The following is a 15,604-nucleotide window of genomic DNA, read 5'->3' as shown; positions in this document are numbered from 1 at the left end:
GCGGAGCGGAGCCGCCGCCGCCGCCGCCGGCCCGAGCCCGAGGGAGGGGGGGGAGGCGGGGCCTGGGCTGGGGCGGGGCCGCGGGGGCGGGGCCCCGGGGAGGGGCAGGGGCAGGGGCAGGGGCAGGGGCAGGGGCGGGTTGGGGGCCCCGCCTCTGCCCGCGCCCCCTCCCGGCGCGCCGCGCCCAGACCCCCGCGCCAGGGAAACTGAGGCCGCGGGGTCGGTGACCGCCCAAGGGCACGCGGCCTGAGGCCTTGGAGACCTGCTCAGGCCTCGTTCCAGAAAGGGAAACTGAGGCCCGCGAGGCGGAAGGACACGTCCAAGGTCACTGAGCCCAGCCCCGGGGACCAGAGCCTCCTCCGCGCTCCACCTTCGCAAGGGATCTTCCCCGCGCGCAGGGTTCACCCGCCTGGATGCCACAGCCAGGCGCAGGGAAGCGAGACCGCCCCCGTGCCAGCCTCCTTCCTTTCTGTAAGTGAGAATTTCCGTAATAAGAAGGATGTTTTTAAAGGCCAGAAGGGCCTTGGCTTTGTAATTCGAGGGCCCTGGAAAGACCCGTGGGAGTGTGTTGTGTGCGGAGGGGCAAAATGGGGTCCATGCGGCCAGTCTCCAGGTCTTTCTCGCCTCCTGCGTGTGAAGAAAACTGTGGCCAACAGGAAGAGCCACCCATTGGTGTTGGCACCTACCCCCTAAAATCCAATGGAGGGCTGGGATCTCCTGTAAGGCTGGCGGGTCCCAGGATCATAGAGGGGAACTCAGAGTCCCTGCCCACTTCCCACTGATGCCCACATGGGAGTCCCACCCGACTGCCCCATTTCTCTGCCTCTTGGGCCCAGCCCCCACCTCTGGGGGGACACCTGAGGCTCTGTGCCGGGACCAGGAGCCAGGTTGGGGACTTACTTGGTGTTAAGTGACATGGGAGCACAGGCCCTAGCCCCTGGTCCCTAGCCCCTAGGCCCTCGTCCCTAGCTGGGCTCAACCAGAGTGGGGGAGAGGCGTCCTGAGAGGCAGGTGATGGAGGGAGACAGAGAGGAGAAGGCACGTCCTGGCCTCCGGGAGCCTCCAGCCTTCATAGCACTGTTCCGTGGGCACATCCACCTGCTGGGATGTTGGGTCCGTGAGAGCAGAGATGTAACTGTCCCTGAACACGGTGGGTGCTCACTGGTGATTGAGAGAGGGACTGAGCCGGGCCATCTTGAGCCCCCACCAGGCTGCCTCGAGCCCCGGGGACCCCGGTGCTTCCATGAGGCAGGCCTGGCCTCCCTGGGGTCACTGCCACCTTGCCTGTGGCCAGACCTACGGCCAGGCGGGTGGGCGGGCAGGGCTGCTCTCTGTCCTGAGGTGGTGGCGAGAAGATGGGCAGTAGGGTTGGCAGTGCCAGGCTGCGGCCCGCCCCGGGCAGATGTGTGCTCCAGTTGAAGGGGGATCTTTTATGCTCACCCTGGGAGCATGTCAGTCTGGGCAGGCCGCCAGAGCCCCAGGGCTTGTGGCTGAGAGCGGGAGGGAGGCGGACTGTGGCCCAGCCTGAGGACCCACCAGGCCTGGGGGTGGGAGAGGCAGGCCTGGACCTGGGAGTCGCCTCGGGGGGGGGGGGTCCCGGCCCCTCCTGAGCCTTGGGGACCCTGTTCACAGGTCCCAACAACTCCCCTTCCTCCCACAGACTCCACCCTGGGCCAGATGGCTACCAGCGTGCGTCTCCCAACCCTGTCACCACCTGCCCAGGACAGAGTGTTCTTTGCATTCATTCAATTCATTGATTCAACAAATCTTCATTAAGCACTTGATCAGGGGCTGGAATTCAGAACTGATTCTCACAGGCCAACAGTTAAGCAGGGGGGACAGTCAACACAGTAAACATTACGTTTCAGAGATAATTAGAAGGTGGCCAGTGCCACGCAACTCAGGCCAGGAAAGGGAGGCAAAAGGTGCCGGGGGGGGGGGGGGGGGGGGGGCGGTGATGTCCAGAGGCTTCCCTGAGGGAAAACCAAAAGGAAGAGAGGGCTGGTATCATGTGGACATTTGCGGGAAGAGTGTCTGAAAGGCGGCAAGGCCTGTGCAAAAAAGCCCTGAGGCAGGATGGTGCCTGGCTTGTGGGAGAAGAAGGGGTATCAAGGACCCAGGGGGTGGGTGAAGATGATGAGGACACTGAGACAGCAGTGGGTGAGGCAGATCTGTTGCCTGAAACTGCTCTGGACTCCCCAGTGCCTTTGGAAGGAAACCCCAATCCCTCCGCACCATCCAGTTAGCCCCCCATCCTTCCTCACCATTCCTGGACTCTACGGACAGTGCCTCTGCTGCGCTGAGCCCCTGGCACCGTCCCTCCTTCGGTGCTACCCGCGGCACGGGCTCTGGGGGCACCTTCGGACCTCCACTCAGAAGCCTGCTCCCTCTCCAGCTGGGGCAAGTCCAGGCTGGAGGCCCTGAAGCCCAGACAGTCTGGGCACCCTCCCTCTGAGTGAAAAATAATTTAAGAACAAGAAGACAAAACGAGGCCAGGGCTTTGGCAGGCCCCAGACCAGTGACTGTCCCGGAGTTTAAGCCTCAGGGGCTGCCGGACTCAAAGAATACTGAGATGTCTGATCAGACATGGGTGGCAGGACGGCTGGCTTAGGAAAGAGAGGGTGACGTGCCCCAGGTCTTAGAGCCACACATGCAACCACCATTGTGCTCTGGGGGTCCCGCCCAGAGTGGCAAGTGACCTCAGCTTCTGGTGTCTGCAGTGAGGATGCCCTCCGTTCTGCTAACCTAGGACTCAGCAGGGTTTTCCTTTCCTCACAGAGATCACTCTCCCCGGCGGATGGGGCGGGACAGCCAAACCTGATGACCCCCAGCCACCTCTGTCCTACTTCGTTCCTGCTCTGTCTTCTGCTGCCGGGCAAGACCCCCAATCCCTCCCTTGCTGCCAACCGGTGTGAGACCTTGGGGTGCTCTGGGTGGGGTGTCCCAGGGAGAGGATGCACAGCCCCCTCTGTGGGCCCAGAGATGCCCGTGGGGCACTTCCAAACAGCACCGGCAACGTGCCGTTTCGTCTAATGGACACCCCAGCCCTCTGCCCTTCTGCCCTCCCAGATTGGGACCCCGAGACACCGGTTCCTGAGCCTCCTAGCACTTGCCAAATATGAACCCATGGATTCTTGAGACTTGGCTGCTGTCACTTCTTCACCCCACTCTGGGGAAACTGAGGCAGGCTCCAGCAGGCTGTTAACAAGAACGCCCCCCAGCGGCACAGAGCGCACACTGCCGTGCTCATTAAATGCTTACAGAGGGAGGGATGAATACTTAAGTACTTACAAAGGAAGCTTACAAAGCTGCTTGTGAGTGGTCCCAGTTTGGCTAATTACGCGTCCACGTGAGGGGCATCTGTGAGGGGAGGGTCTTTTGGGCTAGGAGGACCAGAGAGGGCTGCTAAGGAGGCCGAGCCTCGCTCGCCTCGCCACAGCACCCCCCACGCTCCAGGAAGCCCCGCTCCTGCCCCAGGCTCTGCCGGCCAGAAGCTCCCGTACGTCCCGTCTGGACCCAGTGCAGAGCGCGGCAGGAAGCAGACGGACAGGGCCCTGGCCTCCCAGGGGACACAGAGCCCCAGCAACCCAGTGCGCACGTGTGCCTTCTGACTTCGGGCGACGAGGGAGGCTGCACCTGAGCCCCGGCAGCTTCCCCAGCGAGGGGCCAGCTCGTCATCACCTCCTCCCCCGCCACAGCCCAGCCACGACACGGGTGCCCAGCCAGCGTTGCTTCGTGATCTCCACAAAGTGTGAGTGGTGGGTGCCCCCAAGGAACCCCAGGGTGCAGGGAGGTTGGGCCAGCTGTGTCCAGGGCCAGGCTGGTGCAGCCCCAAGAGCCCTCTGTAGAGGAGGGGCTCCGCTGGCCCCTAGAGCCTGCTCCACGGCAAGTGCGTAGCGCCCTCTGGTGACGGCCAGGGGGGGAAGGCCGGGTCCGCAGCTCCCCCAGCCCAGCGGGTTCAGCTCTTCCCGGTGACCTGGGGGTGGGAGGGGGCTGTATCACGGACACCCGTTCTGCCCACAGAAGCCCAGGGAATACTTGCAGCTGACAGTGTGGCCGCCAGAGCTCAGCGGGGGTAGGGGCACCCCGGTCAGCTCCATTTCAGAGCCCGGAGTCTCAAACTGGCAGTTCGCGGGCCAGGCCTGGCCTCGCGGGCGTCGTTACGCTGGAGTTTTTGCCCACATTGAAAATTAAGAATTTCACATGCAAGCCCCGATTTCCGGCTGCTGCGGAGACTTGGGAATAGCTGGCTCAGGGCTCCTTGGCCTCTGGTTCCTCCTGACCCCAGAGGGGAGGTATGGGATGACCACACTCCCTAGGAGTGGCTGCGGGGTCACTCCTCCTCTGTACCAAGCAGGAGGCCTAGATGGCACGGGCCAGAGCCCCCAGGTTTGGCGAGGACGAAGCTCATGAGGCCCTACCTCCTGTGGAGTGTTCCCCAGACCCTCAGCCCCACCCATGTTTGTTGCAGTTGTCAGGCTGGGCTGTGCAAACAGGGACTCCCTTTCTCCCGGGGGCCAGCTCAGAGGGCCACCTCCCTACCACAGCACTGCCCTTCGGGGCTTTCTAGGCCTCAGTGGCCCCCCCTTCAGCTGGACAAAGTCCCAAGGGGCTGGCTCCACTACGGACACCTGCTGGGATGATCCATCATGAGGGCCTGCCCCACGCCCCACCCCCTCACCTCCCACTCAAACCACAGGGAGCTTCCTGCCCAGGGCAGGTGGGTGCCAGGCAGCTGTGGGTGGGGGTTGTCTGTTCTGTCCTGGGGGGCCCATGGGAAGGATTCCCAGGTGCCCCTGTTTGGTCCTCTTTGACGGCAAGAAACAAACTCAGAGGGAAGGGCTGCTGTGTGGAGGGAACCAGCTGGTGAGCCCCCCCCATTCCCAGACCTGCCACAGGCCCGGCCCCTCTGCCCCCCCCCCCCCCCCCCCCCGCCCCTGCCCTGGTTCTCCTGCTGAGACCCTGGGCCGGCGCACACAGGAGCCTGGAAAGACGGACACGGGTCAGCCTTTATTGGTGAGCAGGCAGGTGGCGGGCAGGTCAGGACGCAGCTCTGGCAGGATGGCCGCCACACCACTCCTCCACAGCCAGGCGGGGATGTCGGGGGCTCTGCCTGCCTCGAGCTGTCCCCACACGCAACACAGACTGGAGGCGACCCGGCAGCACAGACCTCAGACAGACAGGCAGGCACGATATGCTCCCACCGCACAACCCGTGACTTTCTGCAAAGGGTCCCAACGAGGCCCAGCAGCCTCAGGAGGTAGAGCCCCACAAGAAGGCCAGTCTGCCCTTCATAACCCCCAAGGTGGGGTGGGATGCCGAGGGGATGGGCTGGGGGGACGGGAGGGACAGGTGTCTGCGTGTGTGTGTGGGGGGGGAGGACAGCGAGGGGACAAGTGGGCAGCGAGGGGATGGACAGAGGGCACCAGTAATCTCACAGGAAGCTCATGGCTTCCTCAAGGCGCTCACAAAATATTTAAAAAGGAAAACCAAAACTCCTAAAGAATGGAATCTACATGTAGAAAACCCTAGTTTAGTTTTAAAAAGGAAAGAAACGTGAGCTGACCCACAGTGTGGTCTGCTTTCGTGGGGCGGGTCTCCTTTAAGAGGAAAGAACGTGGACTCTGCGAACAGCAGACACTGAGCTGCTCCGGACAGAGGCTGGAGGCCTGTGTGAAGGCAGGACAGACGCTCAGACAGCAGCCCGAAGCTGGGGGGGGGGGGGGTGGGGTGGGGGTGGGGTGGGGTGGGGAGGGGTAGTCCTCTCTCCCCTCCCCCCCCGCCCCATCTCACCTCAGTTGGCGTTCCTCTGGCGAACGTTCTTGCCTTTGTCGTTGATGTGCCCGCTGCTCTTCCTGGGGAGGGACAGAGGGCTGACGGACGCTCGGGAAGACACAACGGTGTCCCTGCTCCCACCCACCACGTGCAGGGTGCAGGCTATCCAGGCCAGCAGCCCCTCCAGGCCCTGCCCGGGGAACACTGCCTGCCTGCTAGCCCAGCAAGGCCACGACTTACAGAGGAGCGGAGCCGGTGTCCTCATCTGTGCAGACGCGCGGCCACATGTAGAGAGAGGACAGGCCATCAGGAAGTGTCCCGGGACAAGGCCCCTCGTGGGCTGGCACCGGTCCTGCTGGGCCCTGCCCTCAGTTTCCCTGACTGTTAAGTGCAGGCAACCGGCCCGGCTGCCAGCACGTGCATCCTCAAAATGAGCTGTCTGGGGTCATGGCCCAAGGGGTGCCTGGGAGCCCTGCCCGCTCCCCCACGAACTCGGCCCGCAGGAGCCAGGCAGGGGCCAAGCTCAGGTTTCCTGAGCTCCGTCATGTGCAAAGTCAAGAGCATGCTTGGTGCTTACAACCCTTGGGCCCTCAGCAGCCGCCATGGGCAGGGGCAGAGCAGCCAAGAGGACAGCCACTCCCCTCGGAGGTCACCCACCTGCAGCCGAGTGAGGGAGGACAGCGGGGCAGACCAGGCAACAGGCGAGCCGACCTCCAGCCGGGGACCCGTTTGACCCCACAGCGCCCTCCTCTGTCCCGCACTCCCGGACAGTGGCCTGCCCCCACCCCCACCCCCACCCCCCCGCTGCACAGCGAGCAAAGGGCCCGTGGGCTCACCGTCCAGGACCTCGTCCGGCTTCCGTCGCTTCTCATAGATGAAGATCACAGTGACCAGCACCAGCACCTCGGCCACGATGCCCAGGAACGGCCAGAGGGCGGCAAAGCGGTTTCGCACGCGCAGCGTGACAACGGCCTGGCTGGTGCCCTCCGAGTTGGTGCCGTTGCAGGCGTACCTGCCGGGGTCCGTCTCCAGGTCCAGGCTCAAGATGTGCAGCTCCGTCTTCGTCTCCGAGGACACCACGAAGAATTTGTTCTGGGAGCTGTTGCTGATGACCTGGGGGTGGGCGGACTTTGTAGGGGCCGGGGCCGGGGCCGGGGCGGAGGCCAGCTCTTCCCCCGGCAGGCGTGGGCCTCACCTGGTCACCAGAGCTTTCCATCTTGTACCACACCCAGTCGCTGACCGGGGGGAAGGAGTCAGACTTGCAGCCCAGCACGACCGACTCCCTCTCGGTGGCGTGCTCGGACTTCTTCACGGCCTTGATGTTGGGGAGCCCTACAGGGGTAACCGAGCAAGGCAGGAGCCTGAGCCCATGACCCTGGAGGAGGAGCTGTCCCTCTCTGGGGGTCCTTCTGGCCCCCGCCCCCGCCCCCGATGCCCCCGAGGGCCCCCAGAGCTCACCCTTCACCTCGATGCTGGTCTTGCCTGCTTGCTCTGGGAGGAAGACGCACCAGTACTCACCAGAGCGGTCATCCAGGTCCACCCTGCAAACAGACGCGCAGCCATGAGCGGGGCTCGTGGTGGGGACGGACACCATCCTGTCCTCGGGGAAGTTCAAACCTCTGCGAGCCGCAGGGGACTCCCACCGGGGGCCAGAGCAAGGCCACACTCGGGAGTCCCTGCAGGGTACGAGGGCACAGGCTGCCCGCTTCCCATCAGGGAGAGACGAGGAGGCATGGGTGGCAGATGGAACTGGTCCCCCCCACTGACTGACCCGGTGCCTGCATCGATGAGCCCCTGTGCCCAGTCACCCCTGAAACCAGACTCTAGTTCTGGAGCTGGCTCAGGCATCGACTAAGACCAGGCTTCAGAGCAGGGTGGCACAGAGGCCCCAAGACCTCAGGGAGCCAGGTGCTTGGGGATTCCGGGCTGGGAGACCCCAGGTTTGCCTGCCCTCCTCAGCCGGCACCCCGGAGAAAGAAGGGAAGGGTCTTGGAGTCCAGCCTTACATTCAGCAGCCAGGGGACCCTCGCTGGATGCCAGGCCTTGGCCATCTCAGACCCCAGAAGCCTGGGCTTCTCACACTGAGGGATCTGAGCAGAGCTTGTGTCTAACGTCTGTCCAAAGCAGGCCCGCCGACTACAACCCCAGTTCTGATTGACCAGAGAGGCCGTGAGCAGCAACACGGTGTGGGAGCAGGGGCAGGAAGGGGCCTGGGGGTGACGCCTGCAGGCTGAGATGGGGCCCGGTGTGTTTGCGGGCCCTGAGGCAGGCCCCACTCACTCATACTCTGTCTTCAGGTCGGGCAGCGCGTCTTCCTTCAGCACCTTGCCCGCCTTCACCCAGCGGTGGCCGACGATATCAGTGGTGCTGTGGTTCAAGGCACAGGTGAGGCGTGTTTTGGAGCCAGCATCATCTACAGATGTCCAGATCCCGCTCCCTAGGTGGCCACAGGAGAGAACATTGGCAAAAGGTCAGGGAAAGAAAGGACCCAAACCCAGGACCCTGAACCACCTGCCCACTTGTCCCTGTGGCAAGCGTGCAATGGCCCGGCCCGGACACCCCAGGCCATCCACACTGTCCTGAGCCGGCCCAGAGGAGAGGAGTCCTGAATCACACCTGGCTCCTTCTGGAAGGACACCTTCTGTGGAGTTAAAGGAGCCTGGGGTCTGCAGAGCTACTGCTGCAGAGAAGAGGGCTCGATGAAGGTTCTGTCGGGAAACATTCTAACCAGCTGGGCCTCAGGTGCTGGAGACAAAAGCCAATAACCACCCCTGGCCCCAGAACCTGGCCAAGATATGGACTGCTGGGTCCAGCCCAGCACAGACCTGAAATTCCTTTGTGTTAAAAAAAGTTTTTTTAATGTTTATTTATTTTTGAGAAAGACAGACAGACTGTGAGGGGGGGAGGGGCAGAGAGAGAGGGAGACACAGAATGAGAAGCAGGATCCAGGCTCCGAGCTGTCGGCACAGAGCCCCACGAGGGGCTCGAACTCACAAGCTGTGAGATCATGACCTGAGCTGAAGTTGGACTCTTTTTTTTATTTTCTAATTTTTTTTAAGTTTTATTTATTTATTTTTGAGGGAGAGACAGAGTGAGTGGGGGAGGGGCAGAGAGAGAGAGAGAGAGAAAGAGAATCCCAAGCAGGCTCCACACTGTCAGCACGGAGCCTGATGTGGGGCTTGAACTCACACACTGCGAGATCATGACCTGAGCTGAAACCAAGAGTCGGACTCTTAACTGACTGAGCCCCCCCAGGCACCTCCGAAATTCCTCTTTTAAAAGATAAATCTGGGGTACCTGGGTGGCTCCATCGGTTGGGCGACTGACTTCGACTCAGGTCACGATCTCACGGTTCAGGAGTTCGAGCCCCGTGTCGGGCTCTGTGCTGACAGCCTGGAGCCTGGAACTTGCTTCAGATTCTGTGTCTCCCTCTCTCTATACCCCTGCCCTGCTCACATCCTGTGTCTGTCTCTCAATAATGAGTAAATGTTAAAAAAAAAAAAATGTTAAAAAAAATGTTAAAGGGGCGCCTGGGTGGCGCAGTCGGTTAAGCGACCGACTTCAGCCAGGTCACGATCTCGCGGTCTGTGAGTTCGAGCCCCGCGTCAGGCTCTGGGCTAATGGCTCAGAGCCTGGAGCCTGTTTCCGATTCTGTGTCTCCCTCTCTCTCTGCCCCTCCCCCGTTCATGCTCTGTCTCTCTCTGTCCCCAAAATAAATAAATGTTGAAAAAAAAAAATTAAAAAAAAAAAATGTTAAAAAAAAAAAAAAAAGATAAGTCTAAGGGCGCCTGGGTGGCTCAGTCAGTTAAGCCTCTGACTTTTGATTTCAGCTCAGGTCTCACAGTTGGGGAAATGAAACGCCACACAGGAGTCTGCGCTGACAACACAGAGCCTGCTTGGGATTCTCTCTTTCCCTCTTTCTGCCCCTCCCCTGCTCATGCTCTCACTCTCAGAAGAAGTAAACATTAAGAAAAAAAAATTAAAAGAAAAAAAAGATAAATCCACTGGGGGTACCTGGGTGATTCAGTCAGGTAAGCATCTGACTTCTAATTTTGCCTGAGGTCATACTTGCACAGCTCAGAGGAGTTCGAGCCCCATGTCGGGCTCTGTGCTGACAGAGCAGAGCCTGCTTGGGATTCTCTCTCTCTCAAAATAAACATAAAAAAAAAAGTTCTTCTCCCTTTGCCCCTCCCCTGCTCACATACTCTCTCAAAAATAAACAAACAAATAAATAAACAAGTGAATCTAGCATAGTCCCAGCCGCCATTCCCTGGAGGCCCCTGGGGAACCCCCCCCACCCCTCCTCCCATCAAGGCAGGGCCATCCGAGGTGGGGACCTCCCACCGGGGCAGGGCCTGCTGGCTCCAGCTGCCCCGTCCTGAACGGCACCTTCTTCCGGAAGGTCAAGAGCGCACCCCCACTCGCCACTAAGCCTCTCTGTAGGGACAACCAAGGCACTGCTGGTGGACTCCCAGGGCCTGGCCCTTCTGTTCAATTTCCAACTAGGCAAACCTCCCCACTGGCTTGAGACGTTCTCTTTAGGAATCAAAAATCACTTAGAACCAGGGGCGCCTGGGTGGCTCAGTCGGTTAGGCGTCCGACTTCAGCTCGGCTCACGATCTCACAGTCCTTGAGTTCCAGCCCCGCGTCGGGCTCTGTGCTGACAGCTCAGAGCCTGGAGCCCGCTTCCGATTCTGTGTCTTCCTCTCTCTGCCCCTCCCCCACTCACACTCTGTCTTAAAAATAAATAATAAAAACATTAAAAAAAAAAATCACTTAGAACCAGACGGTAAGAAGCCTGCTGAGGCAAGGAGGCTTGAGCCAGGGAGGGCTGCCCTCCAGGAAGCAGAGTTCAGGGAGAGAGACTGTCAGGCGCTCAAGGGGACCCACGGGTCGAAGGTGAGGGGCACGGAGCTATGAGAATGAACCAGGAGGACCCCCCCCCCCACTTCCCTCCACACCAGACACTGGGCATCGGTGAGGCGGCAGCCCCATCCTTGTGCACGTCACAGCCCCATCCCGGGGCTCAGAGCAGGTGTCACAGGGACGCTCTGGTGCCATCATCCTGGAATCCCACATTGTCCCCAGCTCGCCTCCCCGGTGACATATGCCCCAGAGGCGTCCCTTCTAGAAGACCACGCCCAGATGATTTGGGCACAGAGATCCATCCCGGGGCTATTGGCAATAAGCTTCTTTTCCATCCAGTCTGCAGGGAGACGCCTACAGCACAAAACTGGGTGGAAAATCGGAATGTGAGACTGTATTTAAAAAGCCACAGTGTGAAGTAAGCAGCGACAAGAAGCAGGCTCTCCCGTCCAGAGACCGGGTCGGTCATTAAGAAAATTTAACCTGACCCAAAGGGCAGCAGGCGAGCTTTACTGGAGAGAGATCACTGAATCCTCCCCTCCCCTGTCCTGCTACAGACTGGCCACAGGCAGGCACTTCCAGTCCGGGGAGCGGTGGCCTCTTTGTGTGGAAGAGGCAGGACCTGAGGCCAGCGGAGGGCAGGACACAAGGTCCCAGGACTCTAGACGGGCAGGGGAAGAGGCAGACAGCTCAGCAGCAGCCAGACAGGAGCTACGGGGAGGCTCCTCTCTGCTGCCCTAGGCACTACCCACCCTTGGCGCGTGCACGCACATGCAGCACACGCACACAGCACCACACACACGCGCACGCGTGCACACACACGGGGGTGGTCACGGGCGTGCGCACACACACAGCACGTGTACGCACGCGTGGACACATGGGTTCAGACACATACACACGACACGTGAGTACAGACGTATACACGTGTGTGCAGACACACACCCAAAGCACACATAGGGACACGTGCGTGCACACACTCACGGCTTCAAGTCCGTATCGGAGGGCGCGGGCTACTGCTCTGGGGCAAGGTGGACCTTCATGCCTGCCCCTGGGGTGGCCCAAAGCCCATTCACAGGACTCAAAACAGGCCAATCCCAAGCAGGCAGAAGGGTGAAGCTGGGGCTCTGTGGCCGCCCTGAGCCCTCTGTGGCTGTGCTGTCTCTTCAGAAGGATCACCTCCCGGCAACCCACATTTCTCAGGAGTCAAGATTTCCCAAGATTGCAAAACCCAACAGCCGGTGCAGAGCCGGGAGGGTGAGTCAGGGCAGGAAGTGAAGCCAGAGAATGCTCTCCTCCTAGCCTCGCGTCTGTGCCCTTGTCCCCTCACCCAGAGGCTGCTAGAAAGGTCAATCCGATCTTACCCAGCCGCGCCCTGCCTCCCTGGGAGAGAAAGAAGTCGCCCAAAGGCCACAGGCCTGAGGGCCACTTCCACCAGCGGGAGCAGTGAGGGCCGGGGCACAGCTTCCCCCACCCTGCCTCCCTCCTCCCTTGTCTGAGGAACCACAGGCTGACACCCCTGCCCTGACCTGAGGGTAGCACACAGCAGGGAACTGAGACACGCCCCACCTGGCCCAGCAGATTGAGGGGGGAGGGCACCCGCGGAATTCACAGGGACCCTAAGGGCCACAGGGACAGGAAGGAGGAACAAGGGAGAACATTTGACCCCCCCCCATTTTGGCCATGTGACTGTGACCCACGTTCTCAAGTAAAGTCACCTTCATCTAAAAACAGCCACCCCTCCTCCCTGACCTCAGGCTGCTGGGCAGGGCACAGGGCCAGGCAGGCCTTATGGGAAACAGCCCACGAGCTGGGGATGAGACTGAGGCTCCCGGCACCCACCCTCCTCCCCACCCAACTCAGCAGCTCTACTCAGGTAGGAGGAGCAAGAGAACATTTCTGGGATGCCAGGCGTGGGTTCTGGGCCTCTCCACCCTCCCCTCCCCCCCATCTGGCCAGGAGGCTGCTCCTGCTCCCTTCACCTGAGGCTCGGGCCAAATCACCAGCCCGCAGGACCCAGCTAGCAACCTGGTGCCCGTGTGTGCCCTCCCAACCTGGTGCACCAGGACAGCGGGGCCCTGGACAGTCCCAGGGAGAGCAGGGGTCCCCCTGGCAGAGCTCCTGAAACAAGTTTCTGGGGAGCTAGCTGACCCAGCCACGAGAGGTGAACATGGTCACTAATTCACACGTCCCAGGAGAAAAGGGACGCATGGTATTTGTGAGGGTCCCCGGGAAAGGTGACAAAAAGGTCCCAGGTGGATTCAGACACGGCACAGACACACCTAGACTCCCCAGCACACACACCCTACGCGAGACGCAGGGCTTCCAGCTACAGCTCCGGTGCCTGGTCCCAGGAAACAGGTGAAAAGGCGCTAACCCAGGGCTTCCCCCGACGGGAGGAGCAAGCGCAGAGACTTCCTTACCCCCCCCCCCCCCCGCCACCGTCCCCGGGGCCGTCCGTGGCCACCTCCCGCCAGGGAGAGCTATTCCTGAAGGGCTCCAGTGGCCAGGGACCCACTGGCGGGCAGTGAGCCATGTGCACGCCAGGCGCCAAGGCCCTTGCCCAGAGGCGTTCAATGAACGGCCGTTCTGATCATAAGGAAGAGGAAAGAGGCCAATTGAGCTCCTGAAGTGGGTCAGGAGTAAGTGGGTGAAGCTCCCACAAGAGGCAGCTCCTCCTGCCCCCCACCCCCAGCAGACAGTGTGACCCTGCACTCCTGCCTCCCCAGACCCTTCTCTGCACTTTGTTCCCTACATGCCCATCACTATAAATCTTTAACCCAGAACAAAACGGGAAGTCTCGATCAAGGAAGAAAATTTCTATCAGGCAAAAGAGAGGCTGTCCTGCTTTCCCCTGAAAAATACGCTTTGATCCATTTTCCCCTGAGCGTTCTCTACACGGTGCAGACCTCCCAGAAATAAGTGCTGTTTGTGACTCCGTTAAAAACACCCTCTCAACACATCCTGCCCAGAACTGGGCTGCCAAAGCGACCTCACGGTGACCTTGGAACACGTCCCCTCCTCCCGCGCCCTGGGCCTCAGTTTCCACTCCTGTTAAAGGAGGAGGGTGGACCAGCTGCCACCTCATTCTGTGGCCTGGAATCAGACAAAACTAAAGGAAGCAGAGCGTGCTGGCTTCCTGCCGGAGGTTTCAGGGTTTGGGCAAACACCAGGGGGCAGGTGCCTACCCAGAGCCAGACATGGGACCTAAATCCTGGGAAGAATGACAATCCCTTCCTGTGCCAGACAGCCCACCGGCTTCAGGGGCGGGCATTCCTCAGTCCTTGATTCCAGCGTCCACGTGAGGGCCTGTGGAGGCGGCCACCGCTCCAGGCCGCACAGGCTTCGGCAGGGCTCGCGGGATCCCGGGGCCGCGCCAATGCACCCCGCGGTGGCACTGGCACGCCGCGGGCGCGGACCCCGCCGGTTGAGAGGGGGCCGCTCCTGGACTCCGGCCCGGGCCTCCGCCGCCGGACGCGGGGACGGCGGAAGGGCGGGGCTCCGCCTCCAGACCCCACCCCAGGTCCCCTCACCCAGGGGTCAGGCCAGCCCTCGGACCCCTCGCGTTCCCCGGCCGCCGGGGTTTAGGGACTCCACCTGCAGGGCCGCCTGGCGGGCCCCCCCTGCCGTGGCTGAGCCTCCACCCGCGCCGGGCAGGACCCTCACCTGCTCCCGAGCCGCCCTCGGCGCTCAGCAGCGCCAGCGCCAGGACCACGAGCTGCCGCACCGCCATGTCGCCCCCGTCCGTGCCGTCCCCGCCACCAACCGCCGCCCGCGGCACTATAAGAACCGGGAGGAGCCGGGCGCACGCGCGCAGGGCAACGTCGCGGGGCGGGGCGGGGCGGGGGCGCGCACGGCACGCCAGCCGCCCCCTGCGCATGCGCGCGGACGCACATACGCAGGCGACGGCCCGAGCGGGCGCTGCAGCGGTGCCACGTGACCCTGGCGGCCACGCCTCACGGGCTAGGGGCGTGGTTGCGTTGCTAGGAAACGGGGGCGGGGCCTGCGAGGGCTGGGCTGGGCCCCGCCTCTGTTTCCTCAGCCTCTCGGGAGGGTGATGACAGAACAGATAAGTGCGTGCTCTGTAGAGGTTAAAATACTCGCTTTATGTTATGTGCATCTTACCACAATACGGAAAAGAAACAAAGCGTTAAGGGAGGCGGTGGGGATCCCTGTGAACAGGTGGGATGTGTGCCTTGGGCTGGGGTGGGCTGCCAGATTTAGCAAATAAAAATACCTGGATGGCAGTTAAGTGTGGATTTCAGGTGGAGAGCCAGTAATTTCTGAATGTAAGTATCCCGTGCAACATATGGACGTGGCTGTGCAAGAACATTCGCTGTTTATCTGAAATTCACACTAACTGGCTGTCCTGTATTTTGTCTGGAAAACCCATCCTGAGGTTCCCCATGCTTTACAACAAATACTTTTTTAATTTTTTAAGATTATTTATTAAAAACGTTTTAAATTTATTTACTTATTTTGAGAGAGAGAGCGAGCGAGAGAGAGAGCACTAGCAGAGGAGGGGCAGAGAGAGGGAGAGAGAGAATCCCAAGCAGGCTCTGAGCTGTCAGTGCAGAGCCCGGTGTGGGGCTTGAACTCACAAATCATGACCTGAGCCAAAACCAAGAGTCGGGGCTTAACTGAGACTGAGCCACCCAGGTGCCCCTATTTTTTTAAGATTTTATTTTTAAGTAATCTCCACGCCTAACTCGGGGCTTGAGCTCATGACCCTGAGATCAAGAGTCGTATGCTCTTCTGACTGAGCCAGCCGGGCGCCCCCACAGCAAATACCTTGTTAAATGACAAAATAATTTCAAAAAACAAAAAAAAACAAAACAGGTAGTCTGTTGTTCATGATCTTGGGTTAGGCAGTAGTTTCTTACTTGTGACACGAAAAGCCTGAGCAACAATAAGAAAATAGATAAATAGGATTTCATCAAAATTAAAAACTTTGTGTTTCAAAGAA

At 60.6% G+C, this 15,604-nt stretch overlaps 1 protein-coding gene and 1 long non-coding RNA gene across 4 annotated transcripts; one reads left to right on the top strand and one right to left on the bottom strand.

Annotated features, from left to right (window-relative positions):
* The first annotated feature begins 139 nt into the window (after positions 1-139).
* Positions 140-3,138, top strand: LOC122486606. The gene is made up of 2 exons (XR_006298190.1): positions 140-471; positions 2,779-3,138. It is a non-coding gene; the product is annotated as an uncharacterized LOC122486606 (long non-coding RNA).
* A 1,853-nt stretch (positions 3,139-4,991) lies between these two features.
* Positions 4,992-14,448, bottom strand: BSG (basigin (Ok blood group)). 3 transcript variants are annotated; one of them, XM_043585969.1, is made up of 8 exons: positions 14,305-14,448; positions 8,056-8,212; positions 7,234-7,316; positions 6,971-7,107; positions 6,612-6,888; positions 6,016-6,040; positions 5,794-5,855; positions 4,992-5,669 (listed from the first exon to the last, which is right to left on the bottom strand). In XM_043585969.1, exons 1-7 carry the CDS (start codon positions 14,369-14,371, stop codon positions 5,795-5,797), a joined length of 807 nt encoding a protein of 268 aa, XP_043441904.1. In that variant the 5' UTR covers positions 14,372-14,448; the 3' UTR covers positions 4,992-5,669; position 5,794. The 3 variants fall into 3 exon arrangements, with proteins under 3 accessions (XP_043441904.1, XP_043441903.1, XP_043441905.1); XM_043585968.1 differs by having other exon boundaries at positions 14,236-14,426; XM_043585970.1 differs by lacking the exon at positions 14,305-14,448 and adding an exon at positions 13,894-13,927.
* Positions 14,449-15,604: the final 1,156 nt, after the last annotated feature.

This window comes from Prionailurus bengalensis, chromosome A2 (assembly GCF_016509475.1).
Source record: "Prionailurus bengalensis isolate Pbe53 chromosome A2, Fcat_Pben_1.1_paternal_pri, whole genome shotgun sequence".
In the NCBI taxonomy this organism is placed as follows: Eukaryota; Metazoa; Chordata; class Mammalia; order Carnivora; family Felidae; genus Prionailurus; species Prionailurus bengalensis.
This window is presented reverse-complemented; position numbering and strand designations above follow the sequence as displayed.